The sequence below is a fragment of the Gobio gobio genome (genome assembly GCF_949357685.1).
Source record: "Gobio gobio genome assembly, chromosome: 5".
In the NCBI taxonomy this organism is placed as follows: Eukaryota; Metazoa; Chordata; class Actinopteri; order Cypriniformes; family Gobionidae; genus Gobio; species Gobio gobio.
Genome location: NC_137101.1, coordinates 30,986,736 through 31,012,291, shown reverse-complemented (window position 1 = coordinate 31,012,291; position 25,556 = coordinate 30,986,736). Strand labels below are relative to the sequence as shown.

The following is a 25,556-nucleotide window of genomic DNA, read 5'->3' as shown; positions in this document are numbered from 1 at the left end:
TTTGACTGTTTTGTATTGTTCGGAGCTGTCAATCACACTTTGTGAGTGTATCTGCATCTGCACACTTGTCCAAACTGCTGTTATAATGAATGACGCTGTTATGCTGCACAACGAAGCTCTTACTGTATTCATGTCGATTTTGTGTTTGCTGTTAGTTATGGTGAAAGCATTTTGTGAGAGAAATAGCACTGCAATGACGAGATCACTGCATTCACGCAATCAACCGACTGCCTGTGTATTCAATGCTCATCACTGCAGCCTTTCATGTGATGGGAAAAGATCTAAATATAATGCTATAATCAACACTTTCACGATTCGTTCATCTCTACAGCTGTAATGGTAAAACAAACGTAGTAAAAGTATTCAAGAGGGGTTCCACATGTTACAAAGTTCGTAGAATAAGGAGGAAGAAGATAGGGTGCAGACTTTTGGTCCCTTAAAAAGTGGGAGGCACATATACAAACTGTTGTAATTCCTACACCGTTCACCTGATTTGGATGTAAATACCCTCAAATTAAAGCTAAAAGTCTGCAGTTAAAGCAGATCTTGGTCGTTTCATTTCAAATCCATTGTGGTGGTGTAAAGAGCCAAAAAGATTAGAATTGTGTCGATGTCCCAATATTTATGGACCTGACTGTGTAGCTACACATCAGAAATCACTTATCACAGATCAGACATTAACGAACACTGTTTGTGGCAGTGCTGTCGAATCCATATCGTAAAGTCTGTTTGTAACGCCTGTGCTGACATTGCGACCAAAATAAACTGAAACCGTTCCCCATATGACGACATACAGGGAAGATTCCAGATCAGCTCGTCTGAGCTTTCATTTTCTCAAACGCAGAGCAAGAGACCCAGAACTCAGAATCGAAATTTCTAGCCACTTGGGAACCATATACAGGCTAGGGGAACTCATATTAATGTTAAAAAAACTCCTAAAATTTTTATTTCATGCCATGGGACCTTTAAATCGACACATTAGCTTTGATTATTGATGAAAAAAAATGTTGGTTTACTTTTTCCTTTATTCCTTTTTTCCTTTAATTTATGAAATTTATTTAGTTTTATTGATCACAATATTATCATTGATATTTGTCTGAGAGGGGCACTTTTGATTAATTTTGATAAAGGGCAAGGGCTCGTGCACCTGAGAAAAAAAAAAAAAAATTATTTTAGCGCTCTCGCTTAACTGCTTCTCCATCTTCCCACCGATTTCAAATTTCAGAGCGTCAAGTCACGTGATTCGACGTGACAGTTCGCCCTCGCTTGCTGCGCAGTGCAGGAAGCTACAGACACTGTATTTGATGTGATTTAACATAATATTTTGATCGAACGGGTTGCAAAAATCTGCATATAATTAGGAAAGTGAGGACTGTGTTTATAACATGATCTAACATAATATTTGACGGTGCCCAGGGCCCCTTAGATGTCCTGTGCCCCTGGACAAGTGACCAGTTGCCCAAATGCGGCCCGGGGATGAATTTCAAACGGCCCGCAGCTTGTCTATTAAAATATATTATATGTGGCCCTCCACTGATAATTTACAAATCGTGCAGTTTAAAGATGTCAACGCAAAGTGGCAGTACTAGATTTTAGGCCAGGGAAACAGCGCAAAAAGCGGAACAAAACAGCGCTACTTGTGCTCTGCGCAACTCACGAGCTCTGACTCCGAACAAATGTTTTTACCTGCTGAGCGTCTCGATCACACGCCCACTAAACAGCCCGTGAGAAGTGTTTGAGTTCGGCACAGAGGTCTCCGGTACAAGCTGCAAATCTATTGGTGATTTGATTTAATTTAAATCCAGTTATACAGTGCTGACTAAATTAACAACACTAACGTGCAAATCAGGAGAAACACTGAGCCGATTCATTTAAAATACTTTTCAAACAACAATTCACCAACATTTATCATGGATTTACTGTGGTAACCTGTAACCGTGGTAATTTGTCTGAAATGTAGGTCAATATCTAATTTTATTTATTTTATTTTTATTTTATTTTATTTATTCTAATCTAATTTTATTTGCAATGTAGACATGTATTAAATTATTAATAAAGGCCAAATTGCAGACTATTTTTGTCATAAACTTGCAGTTTTGTGCATTTGTATTTATGTTTATAGACTAAATACCATAAAGCCATTCTAGATACAGATTTTTTTTTTTTTTTTTACTTTTTGCCTTGTGTGCACTGCAAAAAAATGCTGTCATTTAGTATTTGTTTCTAGTATAAATATGATTCTAGTATAAATATATCAAAAAATTCTTAAATCAAGATGCATTTACTAGATAAGTTAAATGACATATTTTTTCTTATTTTCCGGAAAATAAAATGAAATTGAAGTGAGTTTTTGGTTAAAACAAGCAAATATATCTGCCAATGGGGTAAGAAACATAGTTTTTCTGTTTGGAATCTTGTTTCTTGTTTCTGTCCCAAACAGAAACAAGATTATTTTTCTAATCCATTGGCAGATAATTTAGTTTGTTTCAAGCAAAAACTCAATTCATTTAGATTCCCCGCCAAGAAATACCAAGTAAGAAAAGTATTTTACTTATTTATTGTAGTGTGGTTTTACCTGTGGTGATTTAAATAGAGCACTTTTAACATTTAAATAAGAATAGTTCTAACTCAGTAATAATATTTAAATTTCACCCATTAAAACTTTTTGGTTGATGAATGTTTTACAGATATTGTTAAATATCTATACATTTACATCCGTGTCCTATCTCAAGCTACTCTACTGTCAGTTCAAGCTTTTGTCAAATCTGTCATGTTTCCAAGAAACAAAACATTTCATATATATATATATATATATATATATATATATATATATATATATATATATATATATATATATATATATATATATATATATATATATATATATATATATATATATATATAATAGAAAAAGGACCGGCCCCCGGGTATGTCCACAACATCGAATCTGGCCCCCTTTTAAAAAAGTTTGGACACCCCTGCCTTAATGGTTAATCCGACCCTGGTCTAACCTAATAGTAATAATGTAGTATAATAGCATAATGTTATAACATAATGTAACACAAGCTCCGACACCTCGGTTCAAATGTCACATCACTACTGATCAGTGGTTTCAACAGCCAGCTCAACAACAAGAAAGTCAACAGTTCCTCAGCAGGTTCAACAACAAGCTAGTCAACAGTTTCCTCAGCAGGTTCAACAGCAAGCTAGTCAACAGTTTCCTCAGCAGGTTCAACAGCAAGCTAGTCAACGGTTTCCTCAGCAGGTTCAACGAGATATATCCAGCTGCAGCCCCGCAGCACACCAGTTTCAGAACGCCAGTTTCAGAACACCATCCACAGAACCGGAAGTGAGCGGCGCTACCCATACACAACGTTTTCATATGGATTTTAAAGTTACTTTTCATGCAAGAGAAACATATGCATTTAATCCAGTAAGATGTGAACAGAACCATGAAGGAGAATATATTGAGTTGTGTGTGATATTTCTGTCATGATACATGTGGTGGTGAACGAATATTGAATCTGTTCACGTCTTTCACGTTTTATCATTAAAGCTTTTTTTGCATTTGTCAAAAGATATTATTTGTCTTAATATTAAATAATTATTAATTAATAAAACATATTAATTTTGTTTTCAGGGATGAAGACTTTCATCTTTTCACGTCTTTCACGTTTTATCATTAAAACTTTTTTGCATTTGTCAAAAGATATTATTTGTCTTAATATTAAATAATTATTCATTAATAAAACGTATACATCTAGTTTTCAGGGATGAAAACACTTTCATCTTTTCAAGTATTTCTGCAGAAATGCCATGATATGGGCTTAAGAGTCACAAGTTTTGTGTTTTAAGTTTTTTTGCATGTTTTTATTTTTTATCATGTGCCGTTTAAATTCGTTTTAAATATTATTTTAGAAATATTTTATATATGTCCTATTTGTTTTCTTTCAGAGAAACACATTTCACTTTAAGGCCTTGTATTAAATGGTTATTTTTATTTGACATTTGAAAAATAGAAATGTCACATTCTCTGTCTATTATTTTCCATCGAAATAATACGATTGAATATAGAGTCAAATGGGAAACACTTTATAACATGTTACAAATGTATTAGGCCTAATATATTTTTTAAATTAAAATAAAAAGTTGTAGTATTGTTAAAGTAACAATAAACTACTGTGTTTGTGTCCATTAACATTAAGGGCCCTATCTTGCACCCAGCGCAATTGACTTTGTACACCGACGCATGTGTCATTCCTATTTTGCACCCGCGCAAAGCGCGCTTTTCCCTCCACAGAAGCACGTCGCTAAACTAGTGAATGAACTTGCGCTACCTGGGCGGTTCAGCGCAAAAAAGGAGGCGTGTTCCGGCGCAAACAATCCCTGGTGCTATTTTGCTGTTCCATTAAACAATTGCGCCACTGACCAGAAAAAACCTAGTCTAAAGTCGGTGGCGCGTTGTTCATTATGCTATTTTAAGGGCGCATGCTTGACCATAATGTATAGCGTGCACAACGCGCATACACTTTGCTCATGTAATCTACACAGATGCAACAGTTATTTTTGCAAATCATAAATTGTTACACTAAAAAATATTAACACATGAGATGACGGAAATCATTGTGGTGTGCCACGATTCACGAAGATGTGAAAAAATAGGCATAAATCTAGCTTACAAATTATTCAGGCTAATTGTAGTCTAATAATTAAGGAGACCTGTTTGCCCAATAGTGGCAACTTCTGGCAAGACATATATGTATATAAGGACATCTAACAAATTGGTTTGTCCAGAACCAGGAAAAAAAATCGGTGAGGGTGGACGCAGCGATGTCCTCTGCTGGCGTCAGGTCCTGAGTAGAGGCAGATCCACCTCCCGTTACACGGCGTGCCCGATTGATGCTGGCAAGCTTGGACTTTCCCCGTCTTCTGATGTCATTGTAGCGCTTGCGGCACTGGTGCGACGTCCTGGGGATGCCAGCTGATGAAACAATTGTGGCTATTTCCTCCCACGCCTGTTTAACCGACGCTATTTTGGGTGGGTTTCTCCCATCCCCATACAACACAACTTCTCTGTCTTTCACTGCTCTTACAAGAACATCAGTCTCCTCGGCTGTGAACCGCTCCTGGCGTGCGCCTGGTAAATACGCCATAATAATAGCAATCCATAATGGAACTTGCGCACCTGCTTTTACAGGGAATGTTGGATGACGCTCTGATTGGTTTATTCACGTTATGCCCAAACCACACCTATGAATAATGAAGCTACTTCAGACCAACCCATTTTAGATTTGCGCCGGGCGCAAGAGCCATTTATCCCGCCGGGAAAATAGCAACAGCGCCGAGACCCGCCCACAAAGTTACTTGCGCTTCGCGCTTTGACACTTGCGTTTCAGATCGTTAAAATAGGGCCCTAAATCTCATAGGCTATTTTCTGTCAGTATTATTTGGAACAATATGACTGTGAACAAAATAATACTAATATATCTATAGTCAAATGAGAAACACTTTACAACATGTTATACATTTATTAATTTTTTTTAAATAAAAACTGTGTATAGTTTTAAAATGTTGATCATTGTACATCATGACATGCATATTATATGAACAGAAAAATGACTTTATTTAAAAGTATTGTTGTTAAATATTGTAGACATCGATCCGATCAAAATCCATGTGAAAACAGCTTATATTTATCAAAAGAAAATTACATATATGGATAGCGCAACTATGACTGTTTAAGCACCGCCCCTCACTTCCGGTTCTGTGGATGGTGTTCTGAAACTGGTGTTCTGAAACTGGTGTTCTGAAACTGGTGTTCTGAAACTGGTGTGCTGCGGGGCTGCAGCTGGATACTATTGGGTTCAACAGCATGGACTGGATGCCGACAGTTACAATTTGCAGGAGGACAGTGGATATGTGGTGTATGAAAACAAAATGACCTCTTCGTATGAAGTGGGTGTTGGACCACTTGGTTTCATCACAAGGGACAGGCATTTTGAGTAGATGATTTTATGTTTTAGCATAAATGTTAAATAGCGGAGGGGCCTGAGAGCTCTCTGATTTCATCAAAAATATCTTAATTTGTGTTCCGAAGATGAACGAAGGTGAGTAATTAATGACAGAATTTTCTTTTTGGGTGAACAATTATTACTGCAAATCATATGATTCATTAAAACAGATGGCTAGAAATTTAAATACATGAGTCCAATCCATTGTGGTAATTAACACAATTTATTTATCAGTTAATAATAGATGTTTATAGTAAATTAATTCATGATGACATTTAATTAATAGCAATTCGCATATAGCATTTGATCTGTAGTTCAGCTGTTCTTTAGAACGCTGTCTGTTTGCTGTAGTTGGCTGTTTGTTGTAGTCTGGTTTGTTATTGTTTGACCTCGTGCGAACTAACGCGTTTCACTGGGCGTGGCCATAAGCCAGCGTGCTATATAGAGCGTTCATTGTTTACTTTGAGTCAGAGAGAAGCATCGAAAAAACATCAGGGAAAACAGCTAGTGTGTGAGTTCTGTTTACATTTTCCTCATTTGATCTGTAGTTCAGCTGTTCTTTAGAACGCTGTCTGTTTGCTGTAGTTGGCTGTTTGTTGTAGTCTGGTTTGTTATTGTTTGACCTCGTGCGAACTAACGCGTTTCACTGGGAGTAGCCAGCTGTATTCAATAACGACATTTAATGCGAGTATAAATTGAGTAGTAATCCGCGGCAGCGGAAGCGGCAGCGTGTAAAGAGTGTAAAGACCATTCGACTCTACTCTGCGCGACTCCACTCGAGCAAGGACACCGACAAGGCACTTGAGTATAGCTATATATATATACTTTGTCCACTTTTGTGTTTTTGCTTGTTTTCATCTGCTAATTTCTCTGACCCATATTCACAATGTGCTTCCAAATCTCTACTATTATCACACACACCCGTAAATCACGCTCTGTACATTTTAGACGCCGTAATCCTACTAATCTGCGTAGTGTACCCATTTCCTCTGCTACATTAATGTCCATTCCAATTGGTCTCTGGAATTGCCAGTCTGCTGTAAACAAAGCAGACTTTATTTCATCTATTTCCACTCATTCACATCTCAGTCTCATGGCTCTAACTGAAACCTGGATCAAACCAGAAGACACTGCCACTCCTGCGGCCCTCTCAAATAATTTCTCTTTTTCACACACCTCTCGCCAGATTGGGAGGGGCGGAGGTACTGGTCTGCTCATCTCAAAGGATTGGAAATTTGAGCCCATCCCTTCTCTATCTGGCAACTGCTCATTTGAATCGCACTCAATCACTGTCACTCACCCTGCTAAAATCCATGTTGTAGTTATTTATCGTCCTCCAGGTCAACTGGGTAACTTCTTGGAGGAGTTGGATATGTTACTCTCTCACTTCCCTGAGGATGGCACTCCTCTGGTACTGCTCGGTGACTTCAACATTCACCTTGATAAACCCCAGGCTGCAGACTTCACCACTCTTCTGACCTCATTTGATCTTAAGCGAGTATCTACTACAGCTACTCATAAATCAGGTAACCATCTTGATCTTATCTACACACGCTACTGCTCCACAGACGTCACTTTAGTTACTCCTTTACACACCTCAGATCACTTTCTCATCACTCTTAACCTCCTACTAACTCCTAACACAACACACACTCCTCCGCTGATTACCTTTCGGCGTAATCTACGCTCACTCTCTCCCTCCCGTCTATCCACTATGGTTTCCTCCTCACTCCCTCCACCTGCTCAGTTCTCAGCACTGGACACTAACAGTGCTACTGACACTCTTTGCTCCACTCTAACATCTTGCTTAGACAACTTCTGTCCCGTTTCATCCAGGCCAGCCCGCACCACTCCCTCTGCCCCCTGGCTGTCTGATGTTCTCCGCGAACATCGCTCTGGGCTCCGGGCGGCAGAGAGGAAGTGGCGCAAAACTAAAAACACTACTGACCTGACCCTGTATCAGTCTCTTCTCGCTTCTTTCTCTAGTAACGTCTCCACTGCTAAAACTACATACTATCACAACAAAATACACAACTGCTCTGACTCTCGTGCACTCTTCAGAACGTTCTCTTCGCTCCTCTGTCGCCCCCCCCCCCCCCCCTTCATCAACTCTTACAGCTGATGACTTTGCATCATTTTTCACACAAAAAACCTCCTCCATCAGCAGCCAATTCTCCACACCACAAACCGACACGCACATCTCAACAACCATAACACATACACTCCCCTCTTTTTCTCTGCTCTCTGAAGCTGAAGTCTCCAAACTCATCCTTTCCAACCACCCCACTACCTGTCCGCTTGACCCTATCCCCACTCACCTCCTTCAGGCCATTTCTTCTTCTGTTACTCCTGCACTCACTCACATTGTCAACACCTCTCTTCACACCGGGACCTTCCCCACAGCATTTAAGCAGGCCCATAACTCCGTCCAGGACAGCCAGGAATCTTGGAGTTGTGATCGATGATCAGCTAAAATTCACTGACCACATTACTGCAACAACCCGGTCCTGCAGATTTGCATTATACAACATTAGGAAGATTAGAGCCTTCCTATCTGAGCAGACCACACAACTCTTGGTCCAAGCTCTTGTTCTCTCCAGACTGGACTACTGTAATGCTCTTCTAGCAGGCCTTCCGGCATGCACTATCAAACCCTTGCAACTGATCCAGAATGCAACGGCGAGGGTGATCTTTAACGAGCCGAAGAGAGCGCACGTCACGCCTCTCTTCATCAAACTCCACTGGCTACCAATAGCCGCTCGCATCAAATTCAAGGCACTGGTACTCGCCTTCAAAGCAACCACTGGCTCTGCACCAATTTACCTTAACTCGCTTGTTCAGACATACACACCCTCCAGGAGTTTGCGTTCTACCAGTGAACGACGCCTTGTGGTGCCATACCAGAGATGCATGAAATCACTGTCACGGACCTTTTCCTGGACTGCCCCCACCTGGTGGAATGACCTGCCTATCTCAATTCGAGCAGCCGAGTCTGTAGCCATTTTCAAAAAACATCTAAAGACGCATCTCTTCCAGCAGCACCTGACCAATCAAGAATAGCACTTAACATTCTATTCATTTTTCTGTCTGTCTAATTTATATTTAAAAAAATAAATAAAAATAAAAATCCTGTGTGTTCTGTGTTAGATTAACTGAGACTTGTTACAGCACTTGCATACTGTAGCCTCTGACTGTTGTAGTTGCTTCTATTGCTCTCATTTGTAAGTCGCTTTGGATAAAAGCGTCTGCTAAATGACTAAATGTAAATGTAATGTAAATGTAATTCATATTTGACTAGATAAACTCTTTATTAGTTGCTGATGCAGCAATCATTAATTAATGGTTTAGTTCTTCATGAGTCATACATTCAATTAAGAATATCTGTGCATTAGTTAAGCATAAACAGTGTTGCGAATAACGCATTACAAAAGTAACGCCATTACAGCAATATTACTTTTTGCTTGACGCAGTAATATAACACATTACTAATAACATTTTGGTAATGCATTTTAACGTCTTGGCTACTAACGTAACCTTGGTTCTCTGAGAGAAGGGAACGAGTATTGCGTAAGTTTAGCTTACGCTATGGGAAAAGCTCCTTTTCTCGAGAATATGAAGCCAAAAATGATCCTTATAATTTTATATATGTAAAACGCAGTGCAGCTGCACAGCAGACCCAAGCAGAGCGTACTAGCGCGCTGATTGGCTGTGCTGCGGCAACTGCAAGAACATATGGCGAAGCAGCTGAGGTGTGCAAACCAATCGGGTCGCTTCGCGCCCAAAGCATGTTAAATACCGCCTAAATTTGCATGGCTAAGCTATAAAAGCCCATACTATGCCATAGGATTCAGGTTAAATCGACTGAAGTGATCCACTTATCTAAGCACAATAGCACGTCGGGTTACGCAATACTCGTTCCCTTCTCTCAGGGAACCGAGGATACATTAGTAACCGAGACTTTCCCTTATGAGAGTACTCTCGTATTGCGTACGTTTAGCTTACGGTATGGGAACCCAATTTAAAACGCTGTGTGTGCTTAAAAAAACGTTGCATACTATAGCCTGGGACGAGAGCCCGAGCCCAATAAAAGACTCAAAGTTATGAGTCCCAAAAAGAGGCCAACGAGTGGTGAGCCTCATATAAGGGTAAATACATTTGTCTATTACGGGATTTAGATAAAATAAGACCGGACAGAGTCGGGCCTATAGTTATTGCAAATGTGTTATACATTTGTTTATATGGAAAGAACCCTAGCTTGCAAAGCAGGGACCTCCAAGTTATAAAATTTAACAAATGTGGACGGAGAGGCCCAGCCTGCCGCCACACAGATGTCTTCCAGTGGTATTCCACTGGACCAAGCCCACGACGAGGCCATGCCTCTAGTGGAATGAGCTCTGACATCTATGGGGCAGCAGAGACTTCTTGACTCGTAAACCAGCGAGATAGCATCTACTATTCATTGCGACAATCTTTGCTTCGTGATCGCGCACCCTCTGGTGCGACCGCCAAAGCATACAAAGAGCTGTTCCGACTGCCTGGATGCGTCGGAACGTCCTAAATAAACTCTAAGAGCCCTGATGGGACAGAGTAAATTTGCGTCACTTTCGTCCTCAGAAGAGGGAAGAGCTGATAGCGAAATGATCTTTGCTCTGAACAGAGTTGAGAGCACTTTGGGTATATACCGTGTCTTGGTTTGAGGACAACTCTGGAGTCATTAGGCCTAAATTCAAGACAGGAAGCACTCACTGAGAGCGCATGTAAATTGCCAACTCGCTTGACTGACGCTAGTGCAAGCAAGAGAGCAGTTTTGAGTGAAAGGTGCTTTAGGCTTACAGACTGAAGTGGCTCAAATGGGGCACCTTTCATGGCCTCTAGGACCGTGGAAAGGTCCCAAATAGGAAACGATCTAGGCGGGTTCAGTCTCTTAGCTGCTCTGAGGAAGCACACAATTAGGTCGCTTCTCCCCAGTAACTGTCCGGCCACATGAGCGTGAAACGCTGCAATGGCCGCCACATTGTGGGTCCAGGTTCCGCTCTGTACACCAGTTTGAGAACACTGACCATTTTAGAGTGTAAAGCCGCCTGGTTGAGGGCACTCTAGCTTCAGAATAGTATTCAGCACCTCTTTTGGGAGGTTCCCGGGCATCCTTTGATGGGCCATACATGAAGGGCCCACAAGTCGGGACGGGGATCCCAGATCGTCCCCTTCGCCTGCGTGAGGTCTCTCCTCAGCGGTATCGCCCATTGGGCTGTTTCTAGCAGCTGAGTCAACTCGGAGGAATAAAAACTATTAGGCTATAGGTTGCATTATAATGGGCTCTAGCTCTATCTCTATCATAATTTACCAGACTTTGATTGTTTGTGTACTTTTGTGATTTTGACAGTGATTGTATTGCACCATGAGCCTTCCTACATAGTCATTATGCTACACCACATCACCCTCCACTGGATGTATAATAAGCAGCAATACATTTGAAGGGTCAGGTCAGATACCTGTGTCTCTTCTTTTATACACCTATCCTTCTCAATGATTCTTTTTATTATTTCCATAACCTGAATAATCAAGGATAATCAAATTATGTATCTCTTTCTCTGCTTTCCTATATTTAGTTTAAGGATGATTTGAATTTTGTGTTCGCTTGTTTTAATCCACTCTCCTCAGCTGCTTGTTCTGACCTCCAGCTGGTAAAACAGGTCCCGACAAGAGAATGGAGTTCAGAAGTCCTCCACAGGTGTTAGCCTGTGGCTGTTGTCTAACCCTATGGATCTTCTAGGAGGGGAGGGGGGGGGGGGGGGTAGACCCCATTGATTTCCCTCAGGCCTATTGTATAGCCCCTATTCTCCTGTTATATTTCCTTAAAGAATAAAGAAGAATAAAGAAGATTGACTAGAGTGCGATACCCTAGTGCTTTTGTGTGTGTGCGTTGCATGATCTGTGCAGGCCCAATATTGAAGATGGACATTTTCTGCACACAACACCAGACATGAAGACGCCTTTCTATAACCTCCAAGGTCAACAATGATCTAATTCTAGTGATGGGGCGACAACTAGTCTACCTAGTTTAGCGATATGCTCTGCTATCTATCCTTGTGTGGAAATTTACCGTGACTGTGCATTTTCTCTGCCAATCAGAATCATTCCACATGGCAGTAATGACGTGGTTAGACCTTGAAAACAGTATAACTGTTCAGAAATTGTATGTACGATAGGTGGAGGCGGGGAGACTGTTAGAGGGAGCGCGGCCTACAAACTCCTTGTGAGACTTGAAGCTGGCTTCTGCTGATGAAACTGCAAACTATTCTTCAGTAAATTTTTCTTGAATTAATCTAACTCCTGACTCTTGGTCTTCATTTTTCACTACTGGTCCGTGGTCCTAAGCTGTTACTCCAACACATTATATTTTAGGATTTTAGAATGCCTAGTCATACTTTTGTGGTAATTTAGAAACGCAAAAGTAGTGGGATACATTACAATTCAGAGACAGTAATATTGTAATGTAACTAATTACTTTCAAATAACAGTAACTAGTAATATATAATGCATTACATTTTGGAAGCAACTTGCCCAAATCTGAGCATGAATTGATGCATTTTAGGGCATTTTTAGTATTGTAGTGTTACCAACATGTCTCTATTGTACAAATCGCTGTAAATTTATTTAATTCTGAAAAGTTAAAAGGCATTTGGTTGTGGATAGTAAGATACATTTGCAACATTTATCAAATGTATGGATAATTAGGCAAGCATTTGTTAATAATTTAGACTACTTTCATCCTATAGTGACCCAACGAGGCACATGCAGACCATCCTTGGTCAGCCACTCTCTCTTGCTTTGCGAAGATGGTGAATGGCACACAGATAGTGTGATCATATACAATAACTCTAGACAAAGGATGTGAGGAAAAGACATTAGCATAGCTTCAATTTTATGCGTCTATTATTTTTAGCGTGTTAAAAGCAAATATAAATTGCAGATGTGTGTTTTTCCCCCCCAACCCTATGATAATACCCTATTAAAATAGGCTCTTTTGAAAAAGCATTATTGTTCAATAGATATTCAGTTTACCTGGTATACAGAAAAAAATCACTTACATCATTGTCCCACATTCCCGTGCCAACACTATTGGGAAGGGATGACCTCCTTCTACATGTAGATGACTTTCTGGGTGTCAAGGGTCCTATAGGTTTCTTCTTAACCAGTAGAACCTCACAGCATGCCTGGTCCTCATTCAGAGCACTTTTACCTGCATTTATTACCCTGAAACAAAAACACCAAAAGGGATAGCATGACACTAAAGCATTTTCGATTTAATGTTTAATAGGGTAATGTTTAAAGACAGACAATCATACACTCATTGAAAAAACACCAAAAAATGTGCCACACAAACAAATGTGCCATACTAAATATAAAAGGAAATATTTTACTGCTTGTGGTGATCAACCATGGCAGGTAACACAGGCCTATCATAACACATGAGAGAGTTATGTTTCAATGGTATTCATCAGGTAAATGGTGCCCTCTTTTACAAAACAAAACATAAAGAGGGTCGCACACTGGACAAGTGTCAGGGTCATGTTTGTTTCTTCTGTTTTGGTTTGATTTTTCGCTTCCTGATTCCCTGTGTTTAGAAGTGCTACTCGCCGTAGCTTCTAATTTAATTACTCATCATTGCCACCTGTCTCTCATTATGTTTCCAATGTGTATTTAAGCCCTGTGTTTCTGTTACTCCTGTCAGTTCTTGAGTTAGTAAAATTTGTTGAGTTGTTATTGATGGGTTTGCATTCTTTTGCTCGAGTGTTTTTACCAGTGTTCCTGAGTTTCATCTTCATCTTTCGCTAGTTACCACTCCACCACATAACAATAAGAAGCAGTACGTCTTTAAAATTGGAATACATTGTTTTCTCTGACTGTATGCACATTGCACACAGATGGTGCCAAACTATGGCTACAGAGGCTGGTCAAATCATGCCGTGCCCAGGGGCGTAAATCACGGGGGGGACGGGGGGGACAGGACCCCCCCAATCTGAGGGCTGTCCCCCCCTAAAAACTATGCTGAGTATTGTAAATAATATAATGATATATACTTAAAATAAATGTGTAAGTAGTAAAACAATACAAAAGCAAACGGGACAAAAAATGCGTTTAAGTTTAGAAACATTTTGAGTCCCCCCTCCCCCTTGCCCCACAGTGGTTTGATCCACCGCGCACCTCAACTAACGTTACCCATTGAACGTAAAAAAAACGTTCAACAAAGCTCTTCAGACAGCAGTTGTGAAACTCCAGTAAGCTGTCAATACTATTTTATTCACTTTAAACATCAGATGAAGTGACTCTTTTCTCTTTAATACAGATTAGGCAAAACACTGTTAGCGTCACTTGCCCACCGCGGCACCGCCCCGGGCCACCGTTGTTTTCATTTTTATAGTAATAAAATAATTTTGTTTAGTTAGAGAACAGACACAACAATTAAAAACTGAACGTGTCTGCTCAATACAGCACGAGCCCAACGAGAGTCAGATTTCATTCATCACGAGAGCAAACAGCTGACAGACAAGATGATCGCGGAAGATTTGGTTTCAAAGCGAAATGTAAAAGTGCCTATTTAAGGGAGTGTGTCATTGTACTGTTTTCTTGTTGTGTTTTTCATTAAGAATAATAGGCTAATGAACCCATAATTCAAGCAACCCGCCCTCGAATTGGCGCTAATTCTAAATCTAAAGTATATGCGCGCGGCGCTCTGTCAGATCTGTGTTGGGTTTTGCTCAATATGATAATAAGTGGCATAGTATGGAGTCAAAATAGGGCCACATATATCTGCAAAATAACACAATGTTTTGCAAACAAAAAATATGTTTTGCAAAAAAAAATAGAATATTGAGAAAAAAATGCTTTTTTGCAAGTAAAAAAATAGTAATTGCAAAAGAAAAGTTACCACTGAGAGGAAAAATAAAGTTTAGCAAAGTAAAACTTGCAGCATTGACTTTGCAACACCTTTGCGCCGCTCCTTTAAATCCGCGTTTCCGTCATCCGTGCCTCTGAGGCGCAAGCTTTCCTTTGCGCTTCATTTTTCTTTGCGCCTCGCTTTGTGTCCCTGATTTGACGTGGGGGAGGGGTCAAGAGGTTGGGGTGTGTACATGGGTGTGTACAAGGGACGAAGGCGCGTCCTTCTCGTTACGTCAATCAATACAATCTGACTTAAATTTGGCCACTCGCCCTTGAGGCTGAGCAACTGTGCTGATCTCTCGCTGTCTCAATTAATTTGCCCAATCTCATTCACTTTCTATGCAGAGGATGATCCATCGATGTCTAGCATTCTGGTGTAAGGGTTATAAATACCCATGTTGCATGCATGCAGCTCTCAGCTATGTTAACTAACCAAACTACATCAGGAATCATTTCTTGAATCTGTCTGACACATCATCAGTGTTGGGGTAAAGTGTTACAAGTAGAGCTGTCAATTTAACTCATTAATTAAAAAAAAACACATGATTAAAAAAATGTATGCAATTAATCATGCCCAATATATTCTTGTGTTCAAAGACAGTTAGATGATATGCAGCAGAATGACACACAGAGGTCTCGAGATCCATACGGTCTGGGGCTCGCGCTGATGACGTAACGAGAAGGACGCGCCTTCGTCCCTTGTACACACCCATGTACACACCCCAACCTCTTGACCCCTCCCCCACGTCAAATCAGGGACACAAAGCGAGGCGCAAAGAAAAATGAAGCGCAAAGGAAAGCTTGCGCCTCAGAGGCACGGATGACGGAAACGCGGATTTAAAGGAGCGGCGCAAAGGTGTTGCAAAGTCAATGCTGCAAGTTTTACTTTGCTAAACTTTATTTTTCCTCTCAGTGGTAACTTTTCTTTTGCAATTACTATTTTTTTTACTTGCAAAAAAGCATTTTTTTCTCAATATTCTATTTTTTTTTTTGCAAAATTTTTTTTTTTTTTTGCAAAACTTTTTTTTTTTGCAAAACATATTTTTTGTTTGCAAAACATTGTGTTATTTTGCAGATATATGTGGCCCTATTTTGACTCCATAGTAGAGGGCTTGCTGAGGGCTTGCTGCAGTTGAATATCTAAAGATCTGAATATCATAGTATAAAATACTATGTGGAGGATGCAAGATAATTTTAAATAATATGACTGTGTGGTGAACCTACTCATATTTAAACAACTATTGCTTTGTGTTGTTGGTCAGATAAAATGACAGAGAAAAGAAAAACGGACATTAGATAATTATTCAGTGCACCAAAACGGCAAATAAGCACACATTTTGTTTTTTGTTTTTTTTGTGGTACACATATCCTTACAAGTACGATTTTGGCTATATTATTTGTGTCCCCTTCAAAAATTGCTCTTGAGAAATTTCATGTTTATCGTCCCCCCCTACTGTTAGATAAAATTTACGCCCCTGGCCGTGCCATTAAAATAGCTTTCCATTAAATTACAAAACAAAGAAAGAAACAATGATACGTTTTTTGTGGCTAGAATAAAGGCAATGCTTTATATGGAAACCCCAAAAAACACAGAGACAACATGTAAACTCCACACAGATAGGCCTCCTGAATCAGCCGGGACTCTTGCAGTGATGCAGTGCTACCCACCGAGGCATCAGGCTTTTAAGAATTGGCCTCCATTCAATTCATGAATTGGAATTTGAATTGAATAGACTCCGCCCCACAGGAAGCGGAATTTCAATTTCAATTGGAAAAATAGGAAGTGGAATTAAATTCATGGCAATTCAAAGAAATTCCACAGTCACACAACAGAAAGAATGTGTTAAATTTCTTTCTGAAGAAAATTTAATTATTTATAAGTTACCCATTATAAATGTGGTTTGGATTACTTTATCAATGCAAAGCAATTTCCTTTTAATTTGATTAGGAACTAATTGAATTACACATTTTACCTCAGTAGTACAACTAAATACTATTACATTAATTTTGTAATTTAGTAACATAATTTAATTACACGTAACTAGTCACTCCTCAACCCTACATACATTTTGTTCTAAAATATAGATAATGATAAAATTCTTGAAATAAATTACCCCCTTAATGTTGTTTAATTAGTTTTGTTCCAATTTTATTTTCATTTTAAAGTAATCAAATAACACAAAGTTTTTGTAAATGCCGTTATCATTCATTCCAATACAAAACTCAACGAGCAACACCGTTGCATCTAATTCTCAATAGCTCCTCAAATGTTCCATTATGTTCCACAAAATTACAATTACGATAAATCAAACTTAATTATTTGTTCTGTGACTAGAGCTTTTAACATTCATTGCTGGGGGGAAACATTTCCTGTTAATGTAATCTGTTCAAGTAGTTCAAACTAATATAATTTATAGAATATGTAATGCAATCATATCTCTAGAGATACATATACTGTAAAACTCCATTATTAAACACTTCACTTAAAATATATGTATATAAAAAAATAGTATTTAATTTCAATTCAGCTTCCTTTAATTCAAATTTGAATTGTAATTCTAGATCCTGTTTTTGACATAAATTCACATTCAATTCAAATTCAAGAATTTAATTGGAATTCAGGAGTCATTCTCAATTCAATTCTGAATTGCACACAAGCCTGCGAGGCACCATGTCACCTTTCAGCAATTACTGTGATATGAACATTTGACAAGCCACAGCCATAGTCACAAGCTTAAAGCTACACTGTGTAACTTTTTTAGTCTATTCTTAGCTAAAAACACTTAGTTATTTCAAAAATATATGTGCTCATTAATGTATATTTACTTCTTTCAAGTAATAAAGTATTCTCGTAAGTTTATAATATGCCATTGAAAATACATAAGGTAATGGGATCTAACGGTGGTCGCCATGTTGCCCCTCCATCTTGAAAGTACATGAGCCAAAGAGGGACATACCCGTAAATTCAAGCTTCGCCTTTCGCGTTTTAACCGGTTTTAATACTCGATGGCACTGTACAAAATTCTCTGCCTCGCGCATGTGCGCGTCAACTTGTTCATACTTGTCTGGTGCATGCGCAGAGAGTTTTCATCTCAGCAGCATCCAGTAACAGTTTATACTGAGTTTTCCTGGCTTGTTTATTCCTCAAAAGTATGTTTTTCCTTGTGTGGTATTTCTGTGCGTTAATAACTCCGTGAGTAATAATAGTTATTGTCATTGTAGATGTGTTTCAGAGTGTGTCATCGCGTAATTCAGTTGATGTCACCTCAGAAGTATTTTTGTGTCAACATACAATAGCGTAATGCTCACCTATTTGAATAATCATTCAGTTATTTTGTTATCAACAATGTTTATTCGTTTTTAGAAAATATTTGCTTGTAATTTATGTTGATGGAAATATGTATCAGGTCTGATCGGCATATTAACAAATTTTGTTATACAGAGCGCACTGCAGTGCTAACGTTAAAGCGGCGCACACACTTTTGTAACCGGACACCGCTTATTAGCAGCGGCAGCTCCGCTCCTTTTAATGCAGCTGCATTTAGCGCCTATATATGGTACAATAAGCTCTGGTTTACGGTTACATTATACAAATGTAACATATAAGTATAGTTATACAGTTCTTAACTGTGTATGTATATTTAACATCCTTATTTGTTCTCTCACAGAAACCACATTTATGTACATATCCACGCAAACCTGTTTATGCCTTGCAATTGGATGACTGAATAAACATTACTATCATCAAAGTTCACTCTGGATTAGCTGCAGTTCTTTCTAGCCGAATAATTAGGCCATTTGAGTTCCGACCATCCCACTGTGCACAGAATATCCCACAGGCACCGTGTCGAATGTGGACGAGGTCGAACCGGAAGCCATGTTAATCTTGGACTAAATCGGCCACCGTAGGAGTTGAAACGAAATCGGAATTGAGAGGAACAGAAACTAAAATTCACTGGATGGTCATATACCTTTTCACCACTAGATGGGGGAAAATATCACACAGTGTAGCTTTAACTGTACTTGGCTGCAATTCTTTATATTGTAATAACAATGTATAATATTTAAGAAAGCTGCAGTCCCATTGTTACTCAGTATTTATAATTGTTTTCAAAATATTTTCCAAATACGGATTGTGTATTGGGACACCCCTCCAAATCATTGAATTCAGGTGTTCCAATCACTTCCATGGCCACAAGTGTATAAAATCAAGCACCTAGGCATGCAGACTGCTTCTACAAACATTTGTGAAAGAATGGGTTGCTCTCAGGAGCTCAGTGAATTCAAGCATGGTACATTGATACCGTGATAGGTTTTCACTGTGCAATAAGTCCATTCGTGAAATTTCCTCACTACTAAATATTCCACGGTCAACTGTTAGTGGTAAAATCACAGAGCAGGTGGCGGTTGCCAGAAGAACGGTTTACACACACAGCTCTTGCTGGCCTACAACTGTTACACTGACACTTAAAGGGTTAGCTCACCCAAAAAAATGATAATTCTGTCATTTATTACTCACCCTCATGTCATTCCAAACACGTATGAAATTAGTTCATCTTTGGAACACAAATGAAGATTTTTTTTGAATGAAATCTGAGAGCTTACTGTTATGGAGTGAATTCTGTGCCATAATTAAACAAACAAATCCAGCATTTAGCAAACAAACACGATCTGCTTTGCAAAGGAAAACTCGACTCACTCGACAAACAAACAGAAAGCGATTTGCAAATACAAAGGTCAGTTTTAGCGAAAATGCAAAGGTGTAACAAATATATGTACTGTGTTTTGCAAATAATAAATGAGTGAACGTACATAATATTTCACAAATAAATACAAACCATCCAAGTTCCATGTAACCTTTGAACAAATACCAAATCTAGTCCATACAAATACCTGTCTATTACAATCTCTCAGCTTAATTTTCTCATAAATGCAGTTCGCGCAGATTTTCTCACAAATGCAGTTCGCGCAGATTTTCTCACAAATGCAGGTCACTCAGATTTTCTCACAAATGCAGTTCGCACAGATTTTCTCACAAATGCAGTTGAGTAACTTCCTCTTGCAAAACAGCAGATGGCACTTTGGGTCAATTTACGCTAGCCCAATAAGCCCTGAAACATGTTTTCAGCTGACGAAAATGAGCGGTGAACAGCTCAGTTTCTGTCTTACTGTATCTATTATTAATCTTTTTGAGATTTTCACTATGCCAACCCTATTTCAATTTAAAAAAAAAAAATCATAATAATTTAAAGATAATATTGTTTATATGTAATATGGTATCAGTGCAAAATTAGTTACATAGTAAATTAGCTAGGACTAGTTTTTTCTCATTTAAAATGCATCCATCTGTCAGGATCCTGCCCTGACAGTCTTGTCTGTTTTGTCCTTGTTTAGTGTTTCTTTGTTTGTCTTGTGCTTGAGCACATGGCTGTGTCTTTGTTTGTGTGTTCCTCTTGTCCTGCCTCCTTGTTTCCCTTTACCACGCCCCCTTGTCTAGTCCTCATTTCACTAATTGTGCTCACCTGATCCTCATGTGCTCTGGTCCCTTTATATTGTGCTACTTTCCCTCATGTCCTTGCTGGTTCGTTGCGTTTGTGTGCATTCATTGTCTGGCTTAACTTGTCCTTGTTATTGCTGTTGATATCTTGCCAAGTTATAGTTCTTTGCTTTGTTTTTCCCTGGCTTTATTTTTTGCTTTTCTCTAGCTTTGATTTTGTTTCTCTCTAGTTTAGTGGTCTTATTTTTCTTTCTCTAGTTTCCTGCAAGGTTGCAATTTTGTTTTTGTTCTTTGTTTCTAGTTCCAGTCTTTTATTTCTAGTATTTATTTAGCTCCCCTTGTTTGTTATAGTTTATTTTGAATTATTTATATTTTGTTTTCTTTTTAGATTTCTGATAGTTAGTTGCAGTTTCCCTATTCTTAGGTTTTATTTTTGCTCTTGTTTATCTCTTGTTGTCTTGTCGTGTGTGTCTTGTGTTGGTTCCTGCCCTGTGTCCTGAGTCTCCCTTGGCCACTATCTCTATATCCCTGGAAGTCAAGACTGGAGCTGATTCTGGGAGAGGACATCAAGTCTCAGGTTTCTGGTGTTCCTGCCTGGGTTTTCCCACCATCTGCCTGGTGTTGCCTCCCAACTTCCCAAGCCATCCTCAAGTTCATGGTCTCCTTGGACTGGTCTCAGTGGTCATCCTCCCTGCCTGTCATCGTGGTGTCTGTCCCCTGCCCTGCTGTTTAAACTCACACCTTGTCACTTCCTTGTTGTGCCCTGTCTAGAGTCTTGTTATTAAAGTCTTCGTTGTTCACTCTGCATCTGGGTCCTCAGTTTCAGAAACCCTGACACCATCCTCCATACCATTTATCCACTGTAGCGTAACGGGATATAAAAAAGAAAATTATTTATGTAATTTGTACATATGATTCAAACATTCAAAATAATGTAAGGGTGTATCGTATCACAATATATTGCAATACTAAAATGCAACAATGTATTGTGGATTAAATTTTAGACAGATTAGTTTTGTATGAGAGATTTTAATGTCACATCAAATATGGTAAATCCTGAAGGGCACACATTTGAGCTTTCATTTTTTATTAAATATTTTTAATAAATTAAAAATAAAATATATTTTAAGCAGAGTAGGCTATATTATAATCAGAATTATGAATATTTATTTTCTGCTGTCACCATTTCCCAGGGGAAGCCCAGCCTATAAGTTCACATCTGATGCAATATCAAATTTAGCACTTAAATGAACTGTGTTAAAAGTAATAATTAAAAACGATAGCCTACCATTTGAACTATTTTGGATTTGTTCCAAGTATTGAGGGTGTACTGTATTGCGAGATCACTATTGTGTATCAAACTCAATTTTGAGATGAATTAATTATTACATGCCTGAAATCTGCTGTTTTGGAAGAGGACGTTGCTCAACTGCATTTGTGAGAAAATCTGCGCAAACTGCATTTGTGAGAAAATCTGTGCGAACTGCATTTGTGAGAAAATCTGTGCGAATTGCATTTGTGAGAAAATCTGTGCGAACTGCATTTGTGAGAAAATCTGTGCGAACTGCATTTGTGAGAAAATCTGTGCGAACTGCATTTGTGAGAAAATCTGTGCAAACTGCATTTGTGAGAAAATTAAGCTGAGAGATTGTAATTGACAGGTATTTGTATGGCCTAGATTTGGTATTTGTTCAAAGGGTACATGCAATTTGTAGGATCGTTTGTATTTATTTGTGAAATATGATGTCATTTACTCACTCATTTATTATTAGCAAAACACAGTACATATATTTGTTACTCCTCTGCGTTTTCGCTCAAACTGACCTTTGTATTTGCAAATCGCTTTCTGTTTGTTTGCGAGTCGAGTTTTCCTTTGCAAAGCAGATTGTGTTTGGTTGCAAAATGTTGGATTCGTTTGTTTAATTATGGCACAAAATTCACTCCATATAAATGTGTTACAATTGAAAAGTAAATCTACATTGTTCTTAAGGGGGAAATCTTCCCCATCCTATATTCCATAAGCATTCCTATAATGACCTTATAGGCTACCTAAAACTGCACAGAGCAAAATATTGTTCAATGAATAGGCTAGGCTATTACTTAATTATCATTATTATTATTATTATTAGTAGTAGTAGGCCTATTATACATCACTGCATGTTAACCATGTTACACTGATGCATTCATTGTGTTATTTTGTAAGGCATGCACGAGTTGCTCTTACTCGGCGTATCCCGTCGCCCACGGCAACCTGCGCGTCTCTTTCAGGATCAGGATAGGTCTAGCGATGTGATCCGCCGAGCACTCGATCTCATCCGGCGACAGTCCTAGAAACTTCGGTCTCATGTAGGGGTATTTGAGCGGCTGGTCCGAGCCACCAGAACGTTCATTATTATTAATAGACGATACGGCCATGATTCCACCCATGAAGCTGGCCACTGCGGATTTGACGCGCGTGAGCATGTCTGCGGAGCGCCGTGTGTTCCTGCGTCTCCTTCTGCCCGATGGTTCCCCGCCAGCACGATCCACAGCCCTGCGACACGTTGGATGAATTGTGTTTTCTCCACAAATTCTCCATTCATTCAGTGTCTGAACCAAAGCGGAAACAGTCCAAAGATTAGAGGTCATGTGATCCCATGGAGCTGTTTTCTGAGCGGCTTAATACAATGACAGCTTGCGTGGGACTACAGTAATAACTCGCGCGCGTCGTTTTTTGTATATATGTCCCAAACACAAAAGCCCTATTTATGTTAAAAAGTAGCCTAACAATGTCAACAATAAAAATAATTAAAAAGTTACATCTAAGGGAAATTTGTTTACGCAGGACATGCATTGCTTATTCTTTAAAATATTTGTTTAGTATTATTTTAAAAGCACACTCTATACTTGGAAACACATGTAATTTAACCTGTCCTCAGCATAAGGTCACAATGTAAAACTGCCAAACAAAGTGTTTAAAAATGCAACAAATAAAAAAAAAATACATAGTTACATTAAAAGGCGGAGATCTTTAAGATAAACAATACAAAAAGTAAATATTGAATTATATTTCCATTTGAAAAAATTGCTATAAAAGTTGTGTCCTGACTTTGCGTCAACTCAGTCAGGATTTTTTATAATTCAGAATAAATAAGGCAGTGTCATGGGCAGCTTTAACTTGAATTTACTAGTTCCTGCTCATTGTGGATCTCACAGTATAGTCCTGGAAGTTATAGATTTTTTAATATTTTAAACAAACAATATTGAAGTCTCTGTGGTGGTCACAGTTTTAGCATGTTCGTCATCGCAGTGTAATAGTTTCTGTAAATAGTTGTGGGATAAATCTTGCCATTTTGATATGGCAGCTACAACTGAGGGGGGAAAAACTAAATTGTACCACTGTATACAACACGTGGTTAAGGTGGGACATTTTTTTATTTTGTCATCTCTGTCAGACGTCAACTCCGTCAGGTTTTATGTCTGCTAGTTGACAGGTACTCTTAAAAAGTCTGTATAATGTGATTTTATAATTTTTTTGCATATGGGGAATTCTTCTAATGCTGTTTCATGATTCTATTTACATATACTGTATATTTGGCCTCAGGTAAACCTTTGTCAAAACTATGTAAGTATTTTCGACCCATGTTTTCGAACTTCTGACGCTGGTTTCGTCTTGATCGGACTAGCAGTTTCGAAGATATCAGCTAACGTTTTTTTAAGCAATAAATGACCATGCTGCACAAACCCTACGCCGAAACCTGGCAAGTCTGGTATTGTTGGACTCGGCAAGGATTCAGGAGACAAAAAAACTCCCATGAAAATAAGTCAACCACACCCAAAGTTATAAGCATTTGAAAAATAATTCCACTAGGTGGTGCTGTTTCGAAACGTCTCAGGCTCCTTCAGGGCATCGTGCTGATGACCCATACAGAGTTTCTTAACAATCTGTTCATATGTTCATAAAATACAGCATTTTATCACATAATTCAAAATGTCCGACAGCCAAAATCGCCCGATATGGTAAAATTGGATATTGGAAAATTGGACTTTTATGATTTTTGGACAAACGGTTCAGAAGTTATAAGCAAAAATAGCCATTTTTTTGTATCTCCGGACCAGTAGGTGTCGCTGCGCCGAAACACTGCATGTTGCCTCAAGTCATGCTTGTGATGACATGTACCAAGTTTGGTTTGAATACGATAAAGCGTTGCGGAGATATAGCCTTACATGTATTTTCGCAACTGCTACGTAAAATTTGTTCGCGCATTTATCAAAAACGATTTGACGAATCAACTTGAATTCCATACATTTTTGTTGGCACTGCCTGAAGATGATCTGCTTCTACATCCCATCACATCCATTCATAAATCGTCTCCCGTGGCCTCATGGGATAGTAAAGTGTCCATCGTATGTGCACTTCAGAATCTCGGCAGAAGTAGTAGGTCATCCAGGTACTTTTCGCATACTGTTTTTCGAATACAATAAATTCGGACATACTACTCTGATGGCGTACTGTTTTTCGTATACTATATAGTAGAGAAGTATTCGATTTCGGACGCAGCCTTGGTTCTCACGAGTACTAGCATATTCTCACCGGAGCGTCCTACATCATATGCTGAAATGTCAGTCTCTAGTGAACGCGCGTACGACAGTTAGCGGAAGTTAGAAATTACAGCTTGTAAAACAGAAACAGCCATTCACTGCCATTATAAAGTTTGGAAGAGCCAGGACATTTTTAATATAACTCTGATTGTATTCGTCTGAAAGAAGAATGTCATATACACCTAGGATGACTTTAAGGGTGAGTAATTCATGGGCTAATTTTCATTTTTGGGTGAACTATCCCTTTAACAAGGCACTTTCAACTACAGAACTGCTCACTGGATATTTTTCCAAGCCATAAAGTGTCATGGGGTGTAGGGAAAATGTGAATAAGTTGTGCGTTTAACCATAAAACCATTCTCCAAACCATTGGATCAGGGGGATGCTAGTCTCGCATAGCCAGCCTTTAGACTGACGACAGAAGGTCCGTGGGTGTGATGTTGAGGCTGAGACTAGCGGGATGCTGGAGCCTATCCTAGCGCCGGGACACCATAGACAGATGGTCAATGGTATATTAATACAAT

At 39.0% G+C, this 25,556-nt stretch overlaps 1 protein-coding gene across 1 annotated transcript in view; it reads right to left on the bottom strand.

The window, feature by feature from the left end:
* Positions 1-23,137, bottom strand: part of LOC307126022 (protein phosphatase 1H-like) — a 108,761-nt gene extending 85,624 nt beyond the window's left edge. The window contains exons 1-2 of the mRNA XM_079816350.1: positions 22,676-23,137; positions 13,103-13,268 (exon numbers count right to left, since the gene is read on the bottom strand). Coding sequence (XP_079672476.1) covers positions 13,103-13,268; positions 22,676-23,079 — 570 coding nt within the window. The 5' untranslated portion in view covers positions 23,080-23,137. The remainder of the gene's footprint in view (positions 1-13,102; positions 13,269-22,675) is intronic.
* Positions 23,138-25,556: the final 2,419 nt, after the last annotated feature.